This window comes from Notolabrus celidotus, chromosome 9 (genome assembly GCF_009762535.1).
Source record: "Notolabrus celidotus isolate fNotCel1 chromosome 9, fNotCel1.pri, whole genome shotgun sequence".
NCBI lineage: Eukaryota > Metazoa > Chordata > Actinopteri > Labriformes > Labridae > Notolabrus > Notolabrus celidotus.
Window position 1 is genome coordinate 13,401,969 of NC_048280.1, and position 21,205 is coordinate 13,423,173.

At 41.1% G+C, this 21,205-nt stretch overlaps 1 protein-coding gene across 4 annotated transcripts in view; it reads left to right on the forward strand.

The window, feature by feature from the left end:
• Window positions 1-21,205, forward strand: part of fbxl17 (F-box and leucine-rich repeat protein 17) — a 300,805-nt gene that overhangs the window by 124,623 nt on the left and 154,977 nt on the right. For 3 of the 4 annotated variants that reach the window (XM_034692622.1, XM_034692623.1, XM_034692625.1), the window contains exon 8: window positions 1,929-2,059. In XM_034692622.1, coding sequence (XP_034548513.1) covers window positions 1,929-2,059 — 131 coding nt within the window. Of the gene's footprint in view, window positions 1-1,928; window positions 2,060-5,357; window positions 5,530-21,205 lie in introns of those variants that run through there. The other variant, XM_034692624.1, reaches the window with a different exon arrangement.

The window sequence follows — 21,205 nt, forward strand, 5'->3', positions numbered from 1 at the left end:
AAACGGGGTGAAGCTTTTGAAATCCTCTTTTATTACCTCCAGCTCAGTGCAGCATCAGACACTCTGCTAGTTTGTTTGCAGTCAGTGTATTTTGATTCTTGGATAGGTGAATAATGTTTACATGTGTGCTTACTTCACCCAGCGAGCCTCTGTCCTTATCCACTCTCCTGTTTGTTTTCATGCTGCTAGCTATATGTCATACCTATGGAGCAGACAGTAGTGCTCAGTGATCTTAACACCAACTGTACACTTGTTTTCCCTTTAGCCTAGGTCGTGACATTTACCTCACTGGCTCCCTGGCGGCTGGCTGGAATATCATACCTCTATTATCTTTTATCCCAGGTGTGTGTGTGAGTGTGTGTGTGCACCTGTGCTTTAAATAGTTCTGAGGGTGAATCAGAGGAAATACACCTGTGCTGGGAGTTGAAAAGCCTTTTCGTAATTTTCAGAAAGCAGTGAAGAGTGTGTCGCTGTGCGTGTGTGTGTGTTTCTAAGAGTGTGTCAGGAAGTTGGGGTTCTGACTCGGGGATTAAACTAAACCGCCTCTTATAAAGTATTCAGATCTGAAAAAGGGATTATTGAAAGTCGGTATGATGAAAGAAAGAGAGAGAAAGAGAGAGTGAATGCTCATATTGGATCGTAACCTCTCACACCGCGCATGCAGGCGCAGAATTGTAAACAGTCACAGAGAGCAATTTGGTGTCATTTATCTGACTTGTTAGGTTTTTATTCAGGATTCATGTTAATTTTTTCAGCACATGTAGAAGTAAACAAGTTAACTCAGTATCAAGGCAGATTTTGCCACATTGCTTGGTGACACTAAAAAAAAACATGCAATGACAGTCTGCAGGTGTGAACACCAAACAGGTCATAGCCAAGTGTTTTTCTTCCTATCTTTTCATCTTTGCCCCGAGCATAATGACAAAAATCACCTGCTGGTTCCTTCATGAAGTCACAGGGAATGAGGTGGTTGCGTGGATATTTGTGCAGAAAAAGATAACGTGCAAGAAAGCTGGATTGTATTTTTGGATTACAGAGCACATACTACCACCTTTTCAAGTTTGCATTTGAGGAAAGAAAAAATTCTAGATGGTACCTCATAGTTCTGCATTGAATAAAGGAATACTATTTGTACTTGTCTATGTAAATGTTAAATACAGCTAGTGAGGGACAATGACTCTCATAATCACAGAAACATGAATAAGAGTTTGCATTCTATGTAGCCAATTAGCTGCTAAGCTGCAGCCTTATGTACACATCCTTGCAAATGTCTCTTTACACCAGTTAGATGAGTTACATAAATGACATGCTATCTGCCCACGACATGCAGGTTAAATCTTATGTTTGTTGTCATTGGATCCATTCCCTCTGATGCATCTGTCTCAGATTTAAAGCAGCATATCTGATATTCTATAGGGTATTTTGTTAGTACAGTAAAACAATGCATTAAGAAATGAAGTTGATGTTATTTTTGAGAATTAGACAATGAATAAATCTGATTTAGTGGGGCGCTGTTGGCCTAGCGGTCTAAGCGCCCGGTCCATATACAGAGGTTACGCTTCTCATCGCAGCAGTCGCAGGTTTGACTATGGGCCTTTAACATTTTCTGCATGTCTTCCTCCAATCTCTATTCCCAACATTTTCTGTCTGTTTCCAGCTTTCCTATCCAATAAAGGCAAGAATGCCCCCAAAACATAACCAACTAACCAACTGAAATAAAAAGAAGAATATGAAATGAAATTAAAAAAAAAATGAAATTAAAAAAAATAATAATAAAATAAAATAAAATTGAAAATAATAATAAAATAAAAATAAATCTGTTTTAGTCACATGAAAGTTTTGTTACCAGCTAGCTTAAATTGCAACATTTTTAGTGAATTTGAACAGATTCATCACTAATATTTTTGTGTGTGTGTTTCCTCCTTTAGCTTCGAAACCTGAGCGTCCTGGACCTGCGGCACATCTCAGAACTCAACAATGAAACAGTGATGGAGGTGGTGAGGAAATGTCACAACCTCAGTTCCCTCAACCTCTGCCTCAACTGGAGCATCAATGACAGGTATGTTAACACCAGCACAGTCTTATTTGGTTAGACCAGTAACACACAGGGACAGTGATACACAGTGAGTTTTCTGATACAGTCGCAGACCGAGCTCAAGCTGTTCCTAGTGACGAGAGGAATGATTATGATCATGTTATACAGGAAAATAGTAAGAAAGCCTGGAAAAGACAAATCTGAGTGGATCATGGGGGATTTCATCTCATTTGATTATCTGAGTGTTGGCTTGCAAGGCTCTAACCTCATTTTTAATCTTTGCATTTGAACTTCTTTAAAGGCACCCTTTAATTACTTACTCAACACACGCACCCTTGTTGGTAGCATCGTTCTTTGAATGGGACATTGTTTTGGTTGCACTTGTATGCAAAAGAATGCACACTATACATACTACTGCTGATGGTTTCATACTGTTGGACCAATGGTGGAGTTAACATCCTGAGAAATATTACCACACAGGAAGTGAATATCAAGATTACCAGCTAATTTCTACATCAGTGTTAACAATAGAAGTTCCAGTATCCAAAAAAACAGCTTTACAAATGTTTAATGCAGAGGCAGAGGGAAATGCACTCACTGTTGCCAGGTCTTAAAGCTGGGGTTGGTAATCAGATTTAGATACACTTTTTGTTATACTGGTTAAAATGATCTTTATGTCCTGATGGCAATCAATACATAATGTGTTCCTAAAAAAGAGTGAAAAAAAACTGCTATCTACAGCCGGAGTAAACCTGGGAAAACACCAACCAATCACCGTTTTTTGGCTCCCCAAATTTTATACCAATCAAATCCCGTTCAGCTGTTCTGCACGCCTCCTGCGCGTACATTTCCCCGGCGTGCACTCCTCCGAGTCCCCGTCTCCTGCCTCTACTTCCCCTGACTCTATCTACTGCCCCTCTCGCTCGTCCTCGGGCCTGTCCCCTCTGACCCGATGAGGTGCTTTGCTCGGGACTGTAGTCCGGATCAGAGTCTAAAAAGCTCTCACCAACAAGCAGAATAATTAATGACGCTCAGTAAGTCCTACAGAAAATATATATTTATTGTAGCGTCCGTCCAGACGCTGTAGGGATGACGAGCCGATTCGTGAACACGTTGAGTTTTAATAACCGGTCACTGTCGGCCGTGATCACACCAACCAACAAAACAACAATCAATGTTTGAATGAATGGAAAACTTCTCCTCTCCTCTCTCTCTGCCTTCACTAACTGACAACACTGTAGGAATTAAGAATATCTACACTGAACAGGTTTAACAAACAGTAGAGTTGTTACAGTTTTATATGTGTTATAACTTTTCTCCTGATATCATGTCACCGGTACAACTGGATAATGCTAGCATGATAGTTGTGAGTACTAACAGCAGCCATATTTATTTGTGTTTTTAACTTTCCCTATGATAATGTTTTGGTGAGGACCGGTTTTGAATCAGTCACGATCATATGGTCGAGAATCAGCGGCGCTCGTGCATGTGAGCGGGGGGGCGCGTCGTTTTGGAGGATCTCCGAGGGAGGAGGGGAGGGGTTAGATGGAGTCATGAGGAAAAGCTACATTCAAATTCATGCTGGTTTTCCGAGACTACCAACCCTAGCTTTAAGGATACACATGCACGTTTCAGTGAGACACTTCGAAAACACTTTCTTTGTTCATGAGAAAACTCTAAAAAGTATATTTCCACGACCAGTTTGGATATTTTCTCACTTATTATCAATAAAGGATTTTTAACAGATTGTTTCTCACACAGAATCAAAGCTATGCACTTACACACTCAGTAAAAACATCTGAACCTCAACAATTATTAAGAATAAACTCAATAAAATGATCAACAACACTATTCTTGTTCGACACATCTGGTGCCTCCCAGATGTTTCAGTTCTGACAGTCACAGTGGAACACGTGCACAAATTCAGACACTTGAACTGAGCAATATCCCACAAGAGGGAGTGCTGTTGTGCTGAATATCAGCATGGCTGTGATTGGTTAGAAGCACAAGGCCACAGAATGAGTGATAAAGGTACCTGCCGTGCTATAATCAGCACAACAGCACATCCTCTGGTGTGATATTGTTTTATACATAGTTTCTACACACAGCATATTATTAGATGAGTAATAATCCACTGAAGAATAGTTTTTGGTTAATTTCATCTTTCTTTTGGCTCGGGACTGTAGCAGAAAAACATGAAAACACTTTCTTGGACACTTCAAACCTCCCAGTGTAATTCTATTCCATATTGGCACTCAAGAAGTTCCTCATCCCCAATCATATGACTTTATTGGAACTGACTGTTTAAAGTTAAAAACATGTTGAATAAAGCTGGAACACGAACACTCCTTATGCTTGCAAACAAACAGCTCAGGGAAGGATAAAAGAAGAAAGAGTTAGAAGCACGCCAAGAAAACTGCTCTCTGTCTCTGCTCTGCTCTCTCTCTCTCTCTCTCTCTCTCTCTCTCTATGGTCATCTTTCTTGCTGCTCCCAGTCATATTTTTCTTTCCACCCTTTTCCTCTCTCAAATAGGCGAAAACCTGTACAGTATATGACAGAAAGAGTAAACCATCTCCTCTTTTATTTATTATCTTGTGTTTTATTCATACCTTTCTATTTAATCTATTGATTTACGGCTAAGGCTGGGGCTCCACTGTCGACTGTACTCCCACTCCGGCTTAGGAGAGCGAACACAATATTGAATTTACTGTGGTGCATAGCAACAATGGGTGTGTGAGTGTGTGTGTGTGTGAGTGTGTGTGCGTGCGTGCGTGTGACTGTGTGTGTACACCATGTGTGAAATCATTCTTGCATTATTGAGTTAACAGCAGACATGTGGTGGGAAGGTTATGGTAATAACCAACCCGCCTCCTTTCAATCAAAAAACATGGGAGTTTGGTGAAACCCTCCCAGGAGCACGTGGCGTTATCAACTTCTTCCCTTTATCTCTCTCTCTCTCTCTCACACACACACACACACACACACACACACACACACACACACACACACACACACATACACACACACACACACACACACACACACACACACACACACACACACACACACACACACACACTGAATTGATTTCATAATGATTCAATACTGCATTGGTTAGGAGGCTGAAGGTGTATGTGTGTTTGACTGGATTTCTCTGGATCTCCTCTGGGGATATTGGAATTTAAAATGGTTTGTGTGTGTGTGTGTGTGTGTGTGTGTGTGTGTGTGTGTGTGTGTGTGTGTGTGTGTGTGTGTGTGTGTGTGTGTGTGTGTGTGTGTGTGTGTGTGTGTGTGTGTGTTTGCGTTTGCGTTTGAATGAAGTGGAGACAGCAGGGGAGTGATGGGCAGAGGTGGACAGTTTTTGCTGACAGGTCTTACATGCCCACTGCTCTGATAGTGCCCTGCATCCTGGACCTGCAGCTCTGTGTCTCTATGTGTGTGTATTTGTGAGTATTGTGTACATGCCGTTCAAGGACTCAGAGCAAATAAAAGCCTCCAGCCATAATCTGCTTTTATGGTTACACTTTACAGTCGCACAGCTCCGAATGAAGAGGAAGAGAGGGGGCTTTATTTAAAGGGGGAAGCTGGCTGGGTGGTCGTCACAACCTGCAGGAGGTGTGTGCGGAGGCAGTTGCTTTCAACGTCTCTCTATGGGCCCATTTTGGTCTGCTTTAGACGCGTCGTGCCAAGCGGTGCCATGATGACATGTGTTTCCTCTACAGCCTCACAGCAGGGGTTAGTCTCACTGCGGAGGCCATGCAAACAACCACACAAACCCTCCTTTAACTGAGACATGATGTCACAGGCAACAGATTGCCTCATGTATGTTTCAACATGTACAAGTGACGAGACAGAAGGGCATTTAAAGAGTCTTGCATCAATATTTCTGGACAACTTTATTGATAAAAGAGAGCAAGAACTCAGTGGTGAACGTTGGTGTTTGAAAAGGGATGTTCAGGGAATAACTTACCTCTCTGCACCTCTTGAAATATCAGTGCTTTATATTCACAATGAGTTGAAATGTGTTGCTCTGATTATGTCACCTTCACACAGGTGCACAAATGAAGCAAGGAAGGCATTACCTTTTACTATGTCATCGTACCGTCAGGGACACACATCTGCACTTTTCAGTGCTGGAGGAAGGTTTTTTATAGACTATGTTAATATGAAAGGTTATTTGAATATATGACGTAAAATCAAATGACATTTGACTGCAAAACCAGGAATACATTTACTTGTATGTATTCATTCTTACATACTACCAAAACAAGAACCCTAGTTGCATTTTCATGAGAGATTATACATCTAGATTTAGAATTTGTTGGTCATCTCAGTTCTTGAATCTCAAGTTGCACAGAAAAGTACACATAGCCTGTAATATCCTTTATTGTGGAATGAAAAAAACTGCTTGATTTGGAAAACTTGTCTTGTCTTGTGTAAAGAAGAGATCAAGACTGTTAAAGGGATTCACTCAGAGGTGGCCCATTGATGCCCTCTTCAATACTTTTATTTCAAGTTGTTGTAAATATAATAAGAAATAGTAAGTCTTGAACCTCAAAAGAGTATAAATTGCATTTTTTATATTCTGAAGATCTGTTCTAGTTAAGATATCTTTTTTCAAGTGGTAGTGTTGGAAGATGAAGCCAATGTGAAAATGCTAAAAGCTGCAGTTCCTCATTTGTCCAATTGAGGCTGGCTGCAAAGCTAAGGAATCCCCATTAGGTCCCATGTTAAGGCTGATTTATACTTCTGAGTCAAATCTGCACCAGTGGTCCATGTAGCTCCCGTACCTACGCAGACGCCTACGCACGTAGCTGACATGCTCCTCCTCCAAAATGTAACTACCCATAGAATCGACGTGGACCGCAAGCCCTGTGATTGGTCTGCTCAGTGGCATTGTGTTTCCCACATTTACAGCACTTCTGGGATCCTGGACATCGCCGCACATCGGCCGCACATCGGCCGCACATCGGCCGCACATCGGGGGCACATCGGGCGCACATCGGCCGCACATCGGCCGCACATCGGGGGCACATAGGGGGCACATAGGGGGCACATCGGGCGTGTATTTCATCTCCTCCTCTCTGTTATTCATGTAATCATGTCTGTATGATAAACAGCAACATGTATCAGCTGTAGATTTACAAAACAAGCTCTGAATCGCTGTGGAAAAGTAAACAGAGATGGTAGCGGGGCTGGAAGCAGGCGACCAGCTATCAGAGAGACCGCGCTGCCCTCAAGCGCAACTTCTGATAAACTAATGGGTCATGCCATTGAGGTATTATGGGTATTATTTGGAAACATAGTGTTAATCTCTGTGTTTTGGCTTTACATCCATAAATAATTTGTGATTTCTTGGTCTCTGAAAACAGGTTTGGAACCCCCCCCCCCCCAACGTCTGTATGATACCGTTAAGTTTAATTGCTTGTTTGCACGGAAGCTTAGCTGTTCCTCATCATTAAATTGCAGCGTGGGCCTGAGTAAACTTGCTCAATAGTTTTAGAGAGCAGAGAAGAGAGATTTAAAACTATGTTTACGTGTGGACATGGCCTGAGACTACATCCATGTTGTACACAGTCTGTTTTTTTGGTCATGCACCACTATACTAGCCCATGGCCACTCTATGAGGCAAACACTTTGGCTGCACTGATGTTTATTTGGTGGTTATTTCCTCACGAGTGAGTGACATCCTGCCAAATTCAAATTCAAAACTGCTTCTATTGCTCTTGCTCACCTTCAAAGCCAAAATAGAGCAGACGACTGCTCGTCTGAGTTCAGTGGAGCAGACAGCTCAAGAGTCATGTGCCACTTCATGACATTTCATAAAATTCTGAAGCAGCAGTGGCAGTAATATATAAATAAATGTAAACTGCAGAAAGGCTGGAGGGAGAGAGTAAAGGAGGGACAGCCTGGTTTGAAGAGGTAAGATTTGAAGACAGATTTTAGGACAGATACAGATGACAGAGAATGGTGAGGGTTGAAGTATGATCCATGGTTTCTGATGCTAGCAAAGCAGAAGCTTGATACTGTCAGTGACTTTAAAGTCAAAGTTAAACAGCAGTTACAGCGTGAAACCTGGAGTAATGTGATGTGTAGAATTAGAAGTTGGTTAGATTTAGTCCTTAACAGAGATCCAGATAAAGTTTAGGGATTTAATTAGAGAGCTCAGAATACAGAACAGATCTCAGCTATAGAGGGCTATCCACATGTAATCAGACAGTCCTTAAAGAGTGTTTTTAGAAATAATTTTGTATCTCATTTTGACATAATTTTATGCACAAAATTATCTGGTGGACAGTGTTGTCTATAGAGTCTGCTATCTCGGTTCAGTCTTCCCCATGAACAGCTAACAGTGTATTTTGATAAGGTATTGAAGACACACTTCTATTTAGCTTTTCAGATTTTCTGACTATCTCCTAAATATTGAATATGGTCTGTAAATATGCACAGTGTAGTATGGCAGGGACTGGTTGGTGAGAGAAGCAGACTGCAGCTATGTGTTCCAGTGGTGTCCTATGATCTAGAAGGGTCAAGCATGGGAGTGGGCTTGCAGTTTACACGCCTGCACCACCAGGTAACTTAGGATCTCTCTGATCCCAAGCATAGAAGTTTCTCCCACTTCTTACTTCAGTCTGTTTTATCATTCTTCCTCTGTAAATTCGGTTCATAAAGGTTACAATGTTACAATGTTACAACGTCATTTAGCAGACGCTTTTATCCAAAGCGACGTACAGTTCATACGAGAACAAGAACAACACAAGCAAAGATCTAGGCAAGATGAAACAAGATCAGTAAGGATTTTTTAAATTTTTAATTTTTTTATATTCATTTTAGTAAAATAAGGAACATCTACAATTAAGCAACCAAACAATGCAAGACCTTCCATTATCATCAAGGTGTCTTCTTGGATCTACGGTAAAAGGCATGTCATTGGCCCTGTTAGAATCACAAAGCCTGCAGACCTGAACAGCTGATCAGTTTTCTGCAAGTGGAAGAACATGTATGTATAGTGCAAAAATAAATGGGCTTTCTGACGGCAAAGTAAAATGCTGAAAAAATCACCCAGTAGAGCCGCTTTCCCAAGTGGCCGAGCTGACCAGCATCCCCTGTGCCTAACACACTTATAAGGAACAAGTATCTAATACAACCCTGCATCAAAACAATGAACCATTCCTTTAACTTGGTTGTTAAAGAGGATGGCTGAGTTTGATATATATCATATAGAAATAATTAAGCATGTGTAATGTCTCATTTGGCTTTCTTCAAATATTTAGAACAAGAAAGATTTAAGTGACACAGGAAATAGTAATTAAAGTTAAAAAGCATAAACTTGTTATGGTAGCATGAAAAATTAAACTGTTTCACTGTCCCCAGTTGTGCTCATAAAGCCCTTGAATGATAATGTCAGTAATAAACAAGGGTAAAAATGACCCTATATTTTTGTTTGGCAAGATAAGGAATGCTTTAATTTTTCCTCTGTATATAACTTAAGGTAAAAAAACACATTATTAATATATAAAATGGGTTATGTCTAATTGGTTGTAACAAAAGAAAATACTAAAACTTCCCTGATCTTTTTTCTTTATCTCCAAAGTTTTTATTTTTTGCGATGGGAATTAGATTGCAATAATTAAAGACCCGATTTGATAACACCAGAACAAATCCAGGTGGAAAAAATGCACTAGCTGTCAATGAACACAAACACACACTAATATGAACACAGGCAGACACAAACACACACACTGAAGGGAAAGTCTTCTGAGGAGTCTGATGGGCTGTTAAAAAGTGAGATTTTATCTATGATGGCATGCGCTACAGACAGACTGTAGTGTATCTCTGCAGAGAGAAAGAGGCTGTAATGGTTTTTTGGCTCCAAGTTCAAAGAGTCAAGAGGTCACCGGGGTGAATGCTGTTAGAGCAAGTGCACACACATGCACTCATACAAGCTCCTTACTTGCCGTCACAGTGAAGACCAGAATGACTGCAGCCTCTCTCACATTAGCTCTCTGAGGGTGCAGCTGGGTCGTATTGTGTGTGTGTGTGTGTGTGTGTGTGTGTGTGTGTGTGTGTGTGTGTGTGTGTGTGTGTGTGTTTGTGTGTGTGTGTGTGTGTGTGTGTGTGTGTGTGTGTGTGTGTGTCTCAGACTGATGGCAGTGCGCAGTGAGCAGGTAAACAGGCAGGGGAAATGACCCCTTATTTCCAGGATCAATTTGTCCCCTGACGAGGAGCCATTGGAGAGATGGGTCTCTGTGGGAGGTAAAGCATTTCAGTCATCTTTTCTGTCCCTTCTCCTTTCTTTCTCGTTCCTTTTGTCTCTTAAAAAAAAAAAGCTCCCCTCATCTTTCTCAGTAATAGCTCCAAAAACAACGTCTCGGTGTAAGAAAGCGAGAAATGATGACCAAATATGGACATCCCATCGCCACAGTCCGACGAGCAGATTGTGGCAGTGGGATGCCTATTTTTTGGTCACCATCATTTCTTGGGGAGAGAGGATGTGATGGGCTGCAGGTGGGCAGGGTCGGCCCTGTTATTTCCCTGTATTCTCCTTCCAGGGCTGATAGGAGACCAAAGTGGGATTGTGTTTTCTCAAATATCACACCGTTTGAAAATGGCAAGCGAGTCATGATCAAAGTGGAACAGCAGAAGGAAATGGCAGCCCTCACTTTTTTAGAACTGAGCGAGAACATGGTGTCAAAGTGAAATCGGTTTTCTTTCTTTTTATAGTACAATGTTACAATGTCATTTAGCAGACGCTTTTATCCAAAGCGACGTCCATACGAGAACAAGAACAACACAAGCAAAGATCTAGACAAGAGGAAACAAGATCAGTAAGAGTAACAAAGTGTTTCAAGTCAATTTGGGTGCAGGTAATGCCAAGCAGTGTAAAGGCAATGCACAAAAGTAAGTAAGGAATTTTTTTATTTTTTTTATTTTTCAAAATAAGGAACATCTACAATGAAGCAACCAACCAATTTAAGACCTGCCATTATCATCATCAACAATTAACATCACCACAATAATGACCAAAGTACCAAGTGCTGGGTCACTCAAGAGCTGAATACAGATTCCCAGAGTAGAGCAGGACAGTGCGAGTCAACTGTAGCTGGAAGACATGATCTGCCACTGGGGACAACAGTGGAGAACAGTCTAGCTAAGTGCATAGTTCTTCCTAAAGAACTGGGTCTTTAGCTGTCTTTTGAAAGTAGAGAGGGACTTGGTGACTGTTTTTTTTTTATCTTGCAAAAACTCCAGCTGAGCTTTGTGCTGTATGCAAGGTGTATTGGTGATATTTGCTACCATTTTATATGTTGTTTTTTTTTTGTCTCTGTGGGAGGATTTTTTTAATATCTTGAGACCTCCTCTTCCCAAGGGAGACAGCATTTCTCATTTGTATAGTTACTTTTTATAATCATATTTTCCAACTTTCCTTGCCAGAAGTATGGAGATTAAACATGTATTTTATTTGAATATCCTGCATCTGTTTTAGCAAGTGTGATTATGTTGCAATAAAATCTGTGGTGGAGCCTCTGCGGTGGTTTTGCTCAAAGCAAAAAAGTCAGCGATTACTCTGCTAACATTAACTCTGCTGGACACATGGCCAGCGTTTACATACTGATTTTTATGCCTCCCCTCTACGTCCTGTCATACTCATGTGTGTGTGTGTGTGTGTGTGTGTGTGTGTGTTTCTGAGAAATTTCTCCGCTGCAGTCTTTTCTGAAAGATGCTTGGAGTGAGTGACTCATTTCTTTTATGAGATCTGTATTGTTGGAAGTCGGGCATTTCCCAACAGCCCTACTGTTTTTTTTCTCACTCTCTCTCTCTCCCTCTCTCTCTCTCTCTCTCTCTCTCTCTCTCTCTCTCTCTCTCTCTCTCTCTCTCTCTCTCTCTCTCTCTCTCTCTCTCTTCATTCAAACCGGGGAATCAATATGCATCCCTCTTTCCCCTCTTCTCTTTGTTCTTCAGGCCAACATTCTCTGCATATCTCCATCACTCATGAGCATCACAAATTGCTCCCCAAATTGGCTTTTCTACATTTTTCGTCCCCTCTGTCTCTGAACTCTGGCTTCATGTGAGATGACCAGGGGGCTGCGCTGACTTTCAGGAGCTTATTAAGAAGGAAATAATTGGAGAAGTAATCTCCCAGAGACACTTTCTTTAATCTTGAAATAGAAGCTCACTCCAAATAGAAAATGTTGCAACAAGCTCCCAGATGTGTCAGTGCCTGGATAAACGTTAAACCACTCACTCGAATCAGTATGATACATCAGTGTGATCCATGACATGTCCTGGAGCAGTTTGTTGCTTTATTTTTGCCCTGTGAGAGTCACAGGTGAGAATACTTTCAAGAGTGGATCCAGAAGTTAATCAGAGCAGTAAATAAGTGAGGGATGATGTGAGACAAAAGCATGCTGCTCACCCTGTCAGGATTATGATCTGCCTCTGTTCACTATACATTATCCTGCTTGTTAACTGGCTTCAGACTAAAAACCACAAAAAAGACTTCCTGACTGGTAACACTTCCATGGCAACTGAATCTTATCAGTCTCATTGTGGGATAAATGAAAATCAAACTGAGCATTTCAATTCACGGTCAAGTTACTTATTAGTCTGTATATTTGTTATTATTCACATTTAACTGAACATTTAATTTGAAAGCAAAGTTTCACAAGGTGAAAGAGGCGTCTGCAGAAATATTTATGTTGACATCCCTGTCCTCACTCAGCTCTCCTTCTTTAAGCTTTGCAGTCGATACACCTTCAGAAAAGAAATGTCAAAGCTTTTAACAGTGTTGTTGCTATCACTATACTTATGGTTAGCATTACTTTGCAGCACTTTGCAGCTTATAGATGCTCTCACCAGCTCTGATGCTATTCTCTGGATGGCAGGACGGGATCCTGCTCCTCTTTTCCCCATAAGAGATTCCTCAGGCTGCTTCACATCTGTGCCTGCTAACTTTTTATTATATCATCACTCTCTAGAACCAGCCTCGAGAGGTGTAAACTAACAATTGTGTTACCTATTAAGAATTCTGACAGATACTTTGTTTTTGATATGTGTGTGATCAGATTGGCATTGCCTTTGTTGATGTGAATTAATCAATGTTATGAGGTTTTGATCAATCAGAATCAAGTATTTAAAACACCCTTTTAATGATTGAGAAGGGTTAGCAATAATGAAGTTTGTTGGGAAAGGCAAGGTAAGGCAGCTTTATTTGTATAGCAGATTTCATACACAAGGGCAGTTCAATGCTCTTTTCATTAAAACATTAAAAGCATTGGAAACATTCAGACAAGCACAAAAGAGCAGAATTAAAATGAAAAATATAATAAAACATAGAAAAGAAAAGGAAAGTTTGAAATATATTAGAAAAATAAAAATAAAAATTGCATTTAAAGAGAGTTAAAATAAGCTAAGATAGGAAGGCAGTGGCAAAACAAGAAAAACAAGGGGGTGAGGTTGGAATAACATACAGCAAATGCAGCTGAAAATTGACCTTATGACCTCAGCTGATTTAAAGTTAACATTTTTGAAGCTTCAGATTAAGTTTCCAGTTTTCTCACCAAACAACGTTTAGCTTTAATTTGGCCAAAGCAGCTCTTAAAGACCTTGTTTCTTGTTGAACTGCACTTTTTAAGCACCGAATAATGGTTAAATTAAAGATTTTCTGTATTCTTTCCTGTACTTTCAACTTTTCTTAAAGAACCTTTCATGTTCAGAAAGACTTTTCAGAAGTCAGAAGTTCTCAAACTATGAGTTATAACACCAATGAGGGCTTAATTTCTCAAAGTGCAGGCCATCCTGGATAGCTTTCCGCCACCTCGCTGCTCCATAGCAGTTACAGTTTATCTGACTTTGTTTCATCATAGACATTGTGCTCTTGTGGTATCTTTGCCCAGGCATATATTGACCAAACACCTTTTGTCTATTCCCCAAATATTCTTTAAAAGAATCCGAAAACTCTGGATGTATTCATAACTTTAATGACAGCAGCCTCGGCACAGTCAGGGCTTAATAGAATTGGTTGTAAGATGAAAAGCTTTACTTCTTAAGAGGGAAAATGTAAAGACTTTTCACTTTCTTTCTGTCTCTGCTACAGTTTGATAAATATGCTCTTTGGAAGCAGCCTGTGGTATTGAAAGGAACTTCTTTCCTTCCCCTTTGACATAAATGGAGGCTGCCTTCAGCTCAGTGTTACAGAAAAAAATTGAAACATCAAACTGGTGGTCTCTCAATTCTCAAACTGACCTCAATTCCTGCTGATTTGAGTTTTAAAGACTTGTAAGTGTTAAAGGAAGCAGGAAATCATGGGGAGGTGAGAAAATCCCTCAGATAAGCAGTCACCTGAGGTCCCTACATTTTCAGTAAAACTTTGCTGCGCATAGGTTTTCCCAGTTTACTATTTTTAGGTTACCTCCACTCTTTTTTTATAGTTGGATATTTTCTAAATGCCATGGAAAATGTCAGCTGAGCGTGAGCCAGTGACCGACAGACATTTGTCCTTGCCTTGTTTCCTCACCACCTGTCTCTGCAGATTTGAACAGAGGTGCTGAGGGGCCCTCTCCTGTCCTTGTCACTTCTCTCTTTCTGCTTGAGTATTTTTCACACAGACAGCACAAGGATCTTCGATTTGATCCATAATACCTCTTCTAAGAATATCATGCTTCTTATTTTACCCTGCACTGCACTCAAATAATTCAAAAATTAGAAATACACTCCTTTTATTGTTTACCCGGCCTGTATGTTGGAGCAGATTGGCTGTCAGTGCAGATAAGAGTTCTGCTAACACAAAGAGAGCTAGTGTTGCCCTGTTGTAAGACATAACAGTAAGAAGAAGGTTCTGGAAAACCCAATGAGGTGTAATGAAGGCAGAGTGATTAGAAACGGCATGTGAACACGTATGCATGTACCATATTTTCTCCCCATTTCCCTCTCAGTTATGACTCTCATCTCAGGCTGTTATTCTCTTTGTTCTGTCATTTTCCACACTTGATCTCTTCTCCAGTTGTCTTCCTGTGACTCTTCCTCTTGACTCTTCTCTTCTCTCTCTCTGTCACGCACACAAACACAGAGGTGATTATTTCTGGCAGGTTGGGTGTGAAAGTGTGCTATGATAAACACGCCGCCGTGGTTATTAATTTTGAGTAATGGCAGCGTCAAACTCCGGTGCCTTGATAAGTATCGGAGATGGAGGAACATTTGCAGCGCGGCGCAGAGACACAATGAAGGCAAGCAGCTGGAGCTTATAGGCCACACCAGCGTGAGAGCTGCTGTTGTGTTCGGGCACGGATCCAAGGCCAGCGGCATCCTAAAACTCCCTGTGTATGCCATGAGTCAAAGCCTTAATATAGAATAAGTAAAACATGTAATTAAAAAGGTGATTTATTTGGAAATACTGTACAGTTTAGATGTGCTTGATGGGCTTTAGATTAAATCTTCCTTCTTGCATTAGCACCCTGCTGTGCCAGGGTCTTTACTTTGATTGGATTGCGCTCATTTCTGAGAGTCATGAGGTATGATTTGTTATACTCTGTCAGTGAGAGCTTAAGGGATCTTTTTTTCATCAACTTTTAAAATGCTCTGACCAATGATGCCAGATCAGGTGTCAGTTGACTCTTAGATACTGCCAATTCAAGGCGGGATATTTAAGCCCCTGTTACATCGGACTTCAACCAGATCCATGTCCGGTCCATCTCCACTCCGCAGCAGAGCATGACCGCTGGATAGCTGGAGTCACGAGACCAAGGTTTTTCCAACGGTAATTACTGAATGAACGGTTATCCGACTCATCTCCTCATCCATGTTCTGATTGGTCTCTAAAAACCTCAGACTTGTTGACTCCAGGCCGGGCTCCGCTCATTACGATGTTTTTTGTAGTAGTAAATGAAATACGGTCTGGCGATAACACAGAGTGTATTATTCTGAAAATTAACTGGATGTTTTAATTTTGCTTTTTGTGCCTAACGATCTGTCCCACTGTATCAGAGACGCAGCCAGAACACCACTGAGTGGATCCAGTGGAAGTTAACACATTGACTCCGGTCCTGTGACGGACCAGACACGGCTCCGGTGAAATTTAGTCGTCACACCTCGTCTGCTACGTGTAATGCTCAGAGTTGTAATGGTGGGGCAAAGTCGTTCCGTTTCTGCTCCTTCTTTGGAAGTAGTAACAGAGGCCTAATGCGGAGAAGACGGTGGAGATGTTTGGAGTCGGAGCAGGGTGGAACAGTGCTGTGTGTAGATGCCTGTCTGAGTGTGTGTGTATGTGGTGCTCACTTTGTGTGTTAACAAGCCGTGCCACTCACGCTTCCTCAATGCAGAAATGCAATATGAAATCACACATGTGGGACATCAATATTACGCTGTTTGAGGGTGTTATATGTGAGTACAAAAGCATAGTGATGGTTGAACTTAGTTGCAGAGTTGCAATGTGTCAACTGTCACAATTGTAGGAAAGTAGAGGACCCAAAATGCGGTTACAAACAAATAAAGAATTTAATAACAAAAGCTTGCTGCGAATAAGGCAAACACTGGAGACACTAGCACAGGGAAACAAGAGACAAGAGACAGGGGAAACCGAGGAACTAAATACACAGAGTAATCAACACAGGTGTGGAGCACAGGACACAGGTGAAACTGATCAGGGTAAACAACAAGGAGGGAAACACAAGGGCGGGAAGTAACTAACCTGGAAACACAGAGGACAACAAAATAGAGTACACAAGACAAGACTAAGAAACACCAGAAAGTACAACAAGAGACATGGACCACAGAACACACAAGGGACACAAAGGATAACCGATACCGAATAAACAGGAAAAACCAAGGCATGAAACAAAAGCAAAAAAATAGACTGATCATCAACTCATGACACAATGTGTAAAAGGCTGGTCAGTGCACTAACTAATGCATGGATCTGACACTGTAGTTCATTGATAAAATCACCCCTATCTACTTGGGCTGGGCTAGACGACTCCCGGAAAGGCTAACTGCTGTTACTCACAGGCTTGTTGAAGTGCATCTGCTACTTCTCGCCAACATTTCTTATTGCTCAGTCTGTCATTGTTGATCCTCAACGACACATTATGCAGTCAGGGATGTTGTCGTGAGAGCTCTACAAACTTTCCCTCAGTCTTAAAGTTCCATCTCGCAGCACCACCTTATCATTCTTCTTTTGCTGTACCAATTAATTGGTTTACACCTGTGACTTTTGCACATGCAGAGCGCTCTGTGCTCTCATTGGTCAACCTTGCTGACGTGATGGCAGAGAGAAAAATCAAACATGCCAGACTTTCTGTTGGGAGGTTGTGGGTGACCAAGACATGACCTTGATTGTTGTTCACTATGACACAAGTGATAAAAGATTGAGAGAGAAGATTGAAAGATAGGAGAGCGGATAGCCGGGAATTACATCCTGCAAAATGACCCAAGGTTGGTTTTCAATTTCTGTCATCCATGAAACGGTGTTCACTCAGTCAAACAGCCTTCTCATTACTGGTAGCTTTAATTATTATTATTTCTTAAAGCTTTAATAACGTGAAGATCCACTTTTAGCACCATCATTATCTCGTAGAAGGTCCAAATGTAATCATTAGAGGGGAAACCCTTCATCTCAGCTGTGGAACCACATTACACACAGGCCTTAAAGCTCTATTATCTCCCCAATGAGTCATGAGGCTGACACTGAAATTCAGCTAAAACCCATGTTAACCAAATTGTTGACCCTCCACTGTGAAATTATTGGTTCCATTTTGACCAAGTACATTTTTCCTGTAATTAGATTTTCTCCATCTTTCCCTCCATATAGGTTTCCCTTCTGCCCCGTCAGGCTGGGAAACTTATTGTTACTTCAGCCTATTACTGGACCAGAAGAAACCAATAAAAATAGCATGATTTAAAAAACAAGGCATTTGGTTTTCTGCTGTGATACAATACACATGGACAGGACATTGTGGTTTTCTAGCATGGTCTCATCATTTGAGCATGTTCTGTTATTGGACCTTATTAATATCTGTTTCCAGGGTTCATCTTTTTATAGCTTGTATGAAACTCAGTGCTTATTCTGTCTCATTTTTTGGCTCTGAAAGTTAAAGTGATGCTAAATGGAAGTTTCAGAAAAGTTTTGATATAAAAAAGAGAGAGCACTTTGTTTACTGACTGTTTCTAAAGACGTGTATTGCCTATTTCTTTTTACCCAAGACTGAACAAAGTCTCTGACAGTCCTTCATAAATCTTTCACCCATGGCATGTGTTTCTGTGCATATCTTTGTGCATATGTATGGATACTTTGGTGTGCTGCCAAACCTTAGTGGGCATCTATATATGCATACTTGCAGCTTGCCTTGTGCTTAAGCCTATATGGCCTTAAGGCTCTGTGTGCGTCTCTAACCCAGGGAGCCTCGCTGGTTCTGCTCCCCTGAGAGAGAGAGCGAGAGAGCCTGCGTGTGAGCTGGATGTGTGGCTCATGTGTAAAAGTGATTTGAGTCACCCAGAATCAGCGTGTCAACCGAGCAAGAAGGTAATGTAATCACACAGAAATGTTCTCATGAAGTGCTCCGCTGGCCAGGAACCAAAGCTGGTGGTCTGAGAACGGTGACACTTTTCTCTGTGGGAATGCGTGACCATCAGCGCTCCACGTTCCCTCGCCGAAGAAAACGCAGGTCTTTAACCAAACTCTCCAAGCCTTTAAATGACAGTCAGTGAATTCTTTCCTTTCAAAAGATGGCATTGCTCTTATTTATGTTCGTTTTACAGCAGACATTAATCGTCCTCCCAGTGTGCGTTCTGTTAAATTGGGCACAAAATGGTTCAAATGAAAGGCAGTGGTTTTGAATGGAGTCTGACAAAGCTGTCCAGAAGTGGAAAGTTCACATGAGTGGATTTCTTTTTTTAGGGCACATTTGTGGTCAGGATTTCTGTCCACAAGTGGAGGTTGTTGTTTGTGAATTTGTTTGGCTTACAGGTGGTACACAGCGGGGGCCGTGGCTTATTATGGTTATCCATAGTGCGGGGTCACAAAGTTGCTGGTATAATCTAAATGGTAAAGAGACCGCGGGGCTAGGCTGTCCTTGTTTCACCATGCTGGAGACCTGGCATTTGGCCTGCGTTTGAGGACCAAAGCTGTAATTTTCTCTGTTTTTCGCTCTTTTCTCTGTGGCTTTTCGGAAACACTGGGTCAGATGAATAAAACAAAAGCTATATTCAAAATTATTCTTTTATATGCCCATCCTTTTATGCCTCATTTCTTTATCATCAAGTGAGCACATGTCCTCATGCCCTTGATCCATCCCACCAGCACTCTCTCTTACATTGCTCTGTTCTTTTTTGGTACAGCCGTGCTGCTTTATTGATACCGTCCTCTCCCTGCTTTCCTTCCTTCCCTCCTTGCTTCTCATTCCTGTGCTCTGTTTATATCCCTCCATCCTTCCCTCTCTTCCCTTCAGTGTTTCCCCCATTCCCTCAGCGTTGAACTCATTTGTGCGATCGGCTTCTTCTTACCCACAGCACATCCGCCGCCCCACAAATGAGAGCAGGGAGAGCTGGGAGAGCAAAGGGGAGCGCACGATGCAGGGCCCAAGGAACTGGGTTTAATGAAGCCAGCCTAAATGAATTTACTGCTTTCCATTGAGCCGCTCCGTCCCATGTGGCGGACTAGCACCTCAGCCATTGTGTCACAGGCCCCCCTCTCTGTTCTGCTACCTGTTTGTCTGACACCTCTGTAATTAGCCACCACTATTGAGAAGAGTAATTGCGTATTAAAGCTGTGTTCTGTTAGGGGAGACTCAAAAGTGAACATTTTTATGCAAATGTTCAGAAGCGAGCCCAGATTAAGAAAATTACCCAGGGTTTTGAGCATGGGAGAATTAGAGGAAGGCCATTTTCTACCAAAGGAAAAGAAAGAAAATTGTGTATCACAGCATGCTAAATGGATGGAGGGGACTTTGTGTCGGCTTGAATTTGTTCCGTGGGATATTTGTGTTTGTATAAGTCTCAGGGGATGAACGCTTTTTGCTGCGTGGCTGATTTACTTTTTCAAATTGGTATTTTAAACAGTGCTCTGTGATGGGACTTGAACAACAAAGTAAATTGGAGTTATTAACTTCTATTGTAGCTCACCTGGTTTGTATAAGATGGTCCTGGGGACAGATACAGTGCTGATTGTTATTCCTCCTCTTTGTTTTGGTATGCATGTGCTTGTGTATGTGTAGCCTCTGGAAAGCTGGGACGTGATGCCAGCTGCTTACTTGCAACTTCTCCACTTGGAAACAAACTGCAGGCTGAGGATCCTGGATCATATTAGACCAACTATTTTTAAAACTGTAATGAGGTGAAGTCCTACTTCACGCTTAAGTTACTACCAAGAAGTTAAACTTTACTTTATCACGTCCCACCACTTCAGCTGAAGAACTGTGTTTCTGCTTGTACATTTGTAGCACCAGTTCACCAAAAGGAACTCACTTTAGCATGAAAAGCTGTTACTGCTATAATAACCAATTACCACAGTGACAGGGTGTTGAAAGCTTACCGTCAGGTCTTTGAAAATGTAATAGTGCTGTGCAGTTAATCGCAACTTCATCAAGAATTGAGCATTAGCAAAACCCATACAGAAAAAGTCTGAAAAAAATATCTTATGGAAATATTCAATGCTTTCTCACTCAGATTGTGAGAGGCCTGAATATTAAAGCCCACGCTTTCACAAGCCAAAGCCGACTTTTTATGATGAAGTGGTGCAAATTAAGTGGTAGAAAAAAGCTGACTTTTATGGTGTATCTTGGAAGGGCACATCCCAGGTAGACGGAAACTGGGGATGCCCAATAATAAATATATATATATATATATATATATATATATATATATATATATATACATATATATATATATATATATTTATATATCTGTTGTAAGATATGCTTATTTTTACTTCTTCAATTTTAATTATTAATAACCTTTTAATAATTGATAATTTATAGGCTCTTGTTTGCTTTGTACTCTTTTGCACTGTCTACTTTACTGCTGTGACACCTAAATTTCCCTGTTGTGGGAGGAATAAAGGACTATCTTATCTATCTTATCTTATTAATGTCACATCAGTTTAAAGCTACTTAACAGCTGATTTACAGGGTTTTTTTATTGGGCAGAAGAAGTCATGTGTTGGACAACCTCATTTGCTT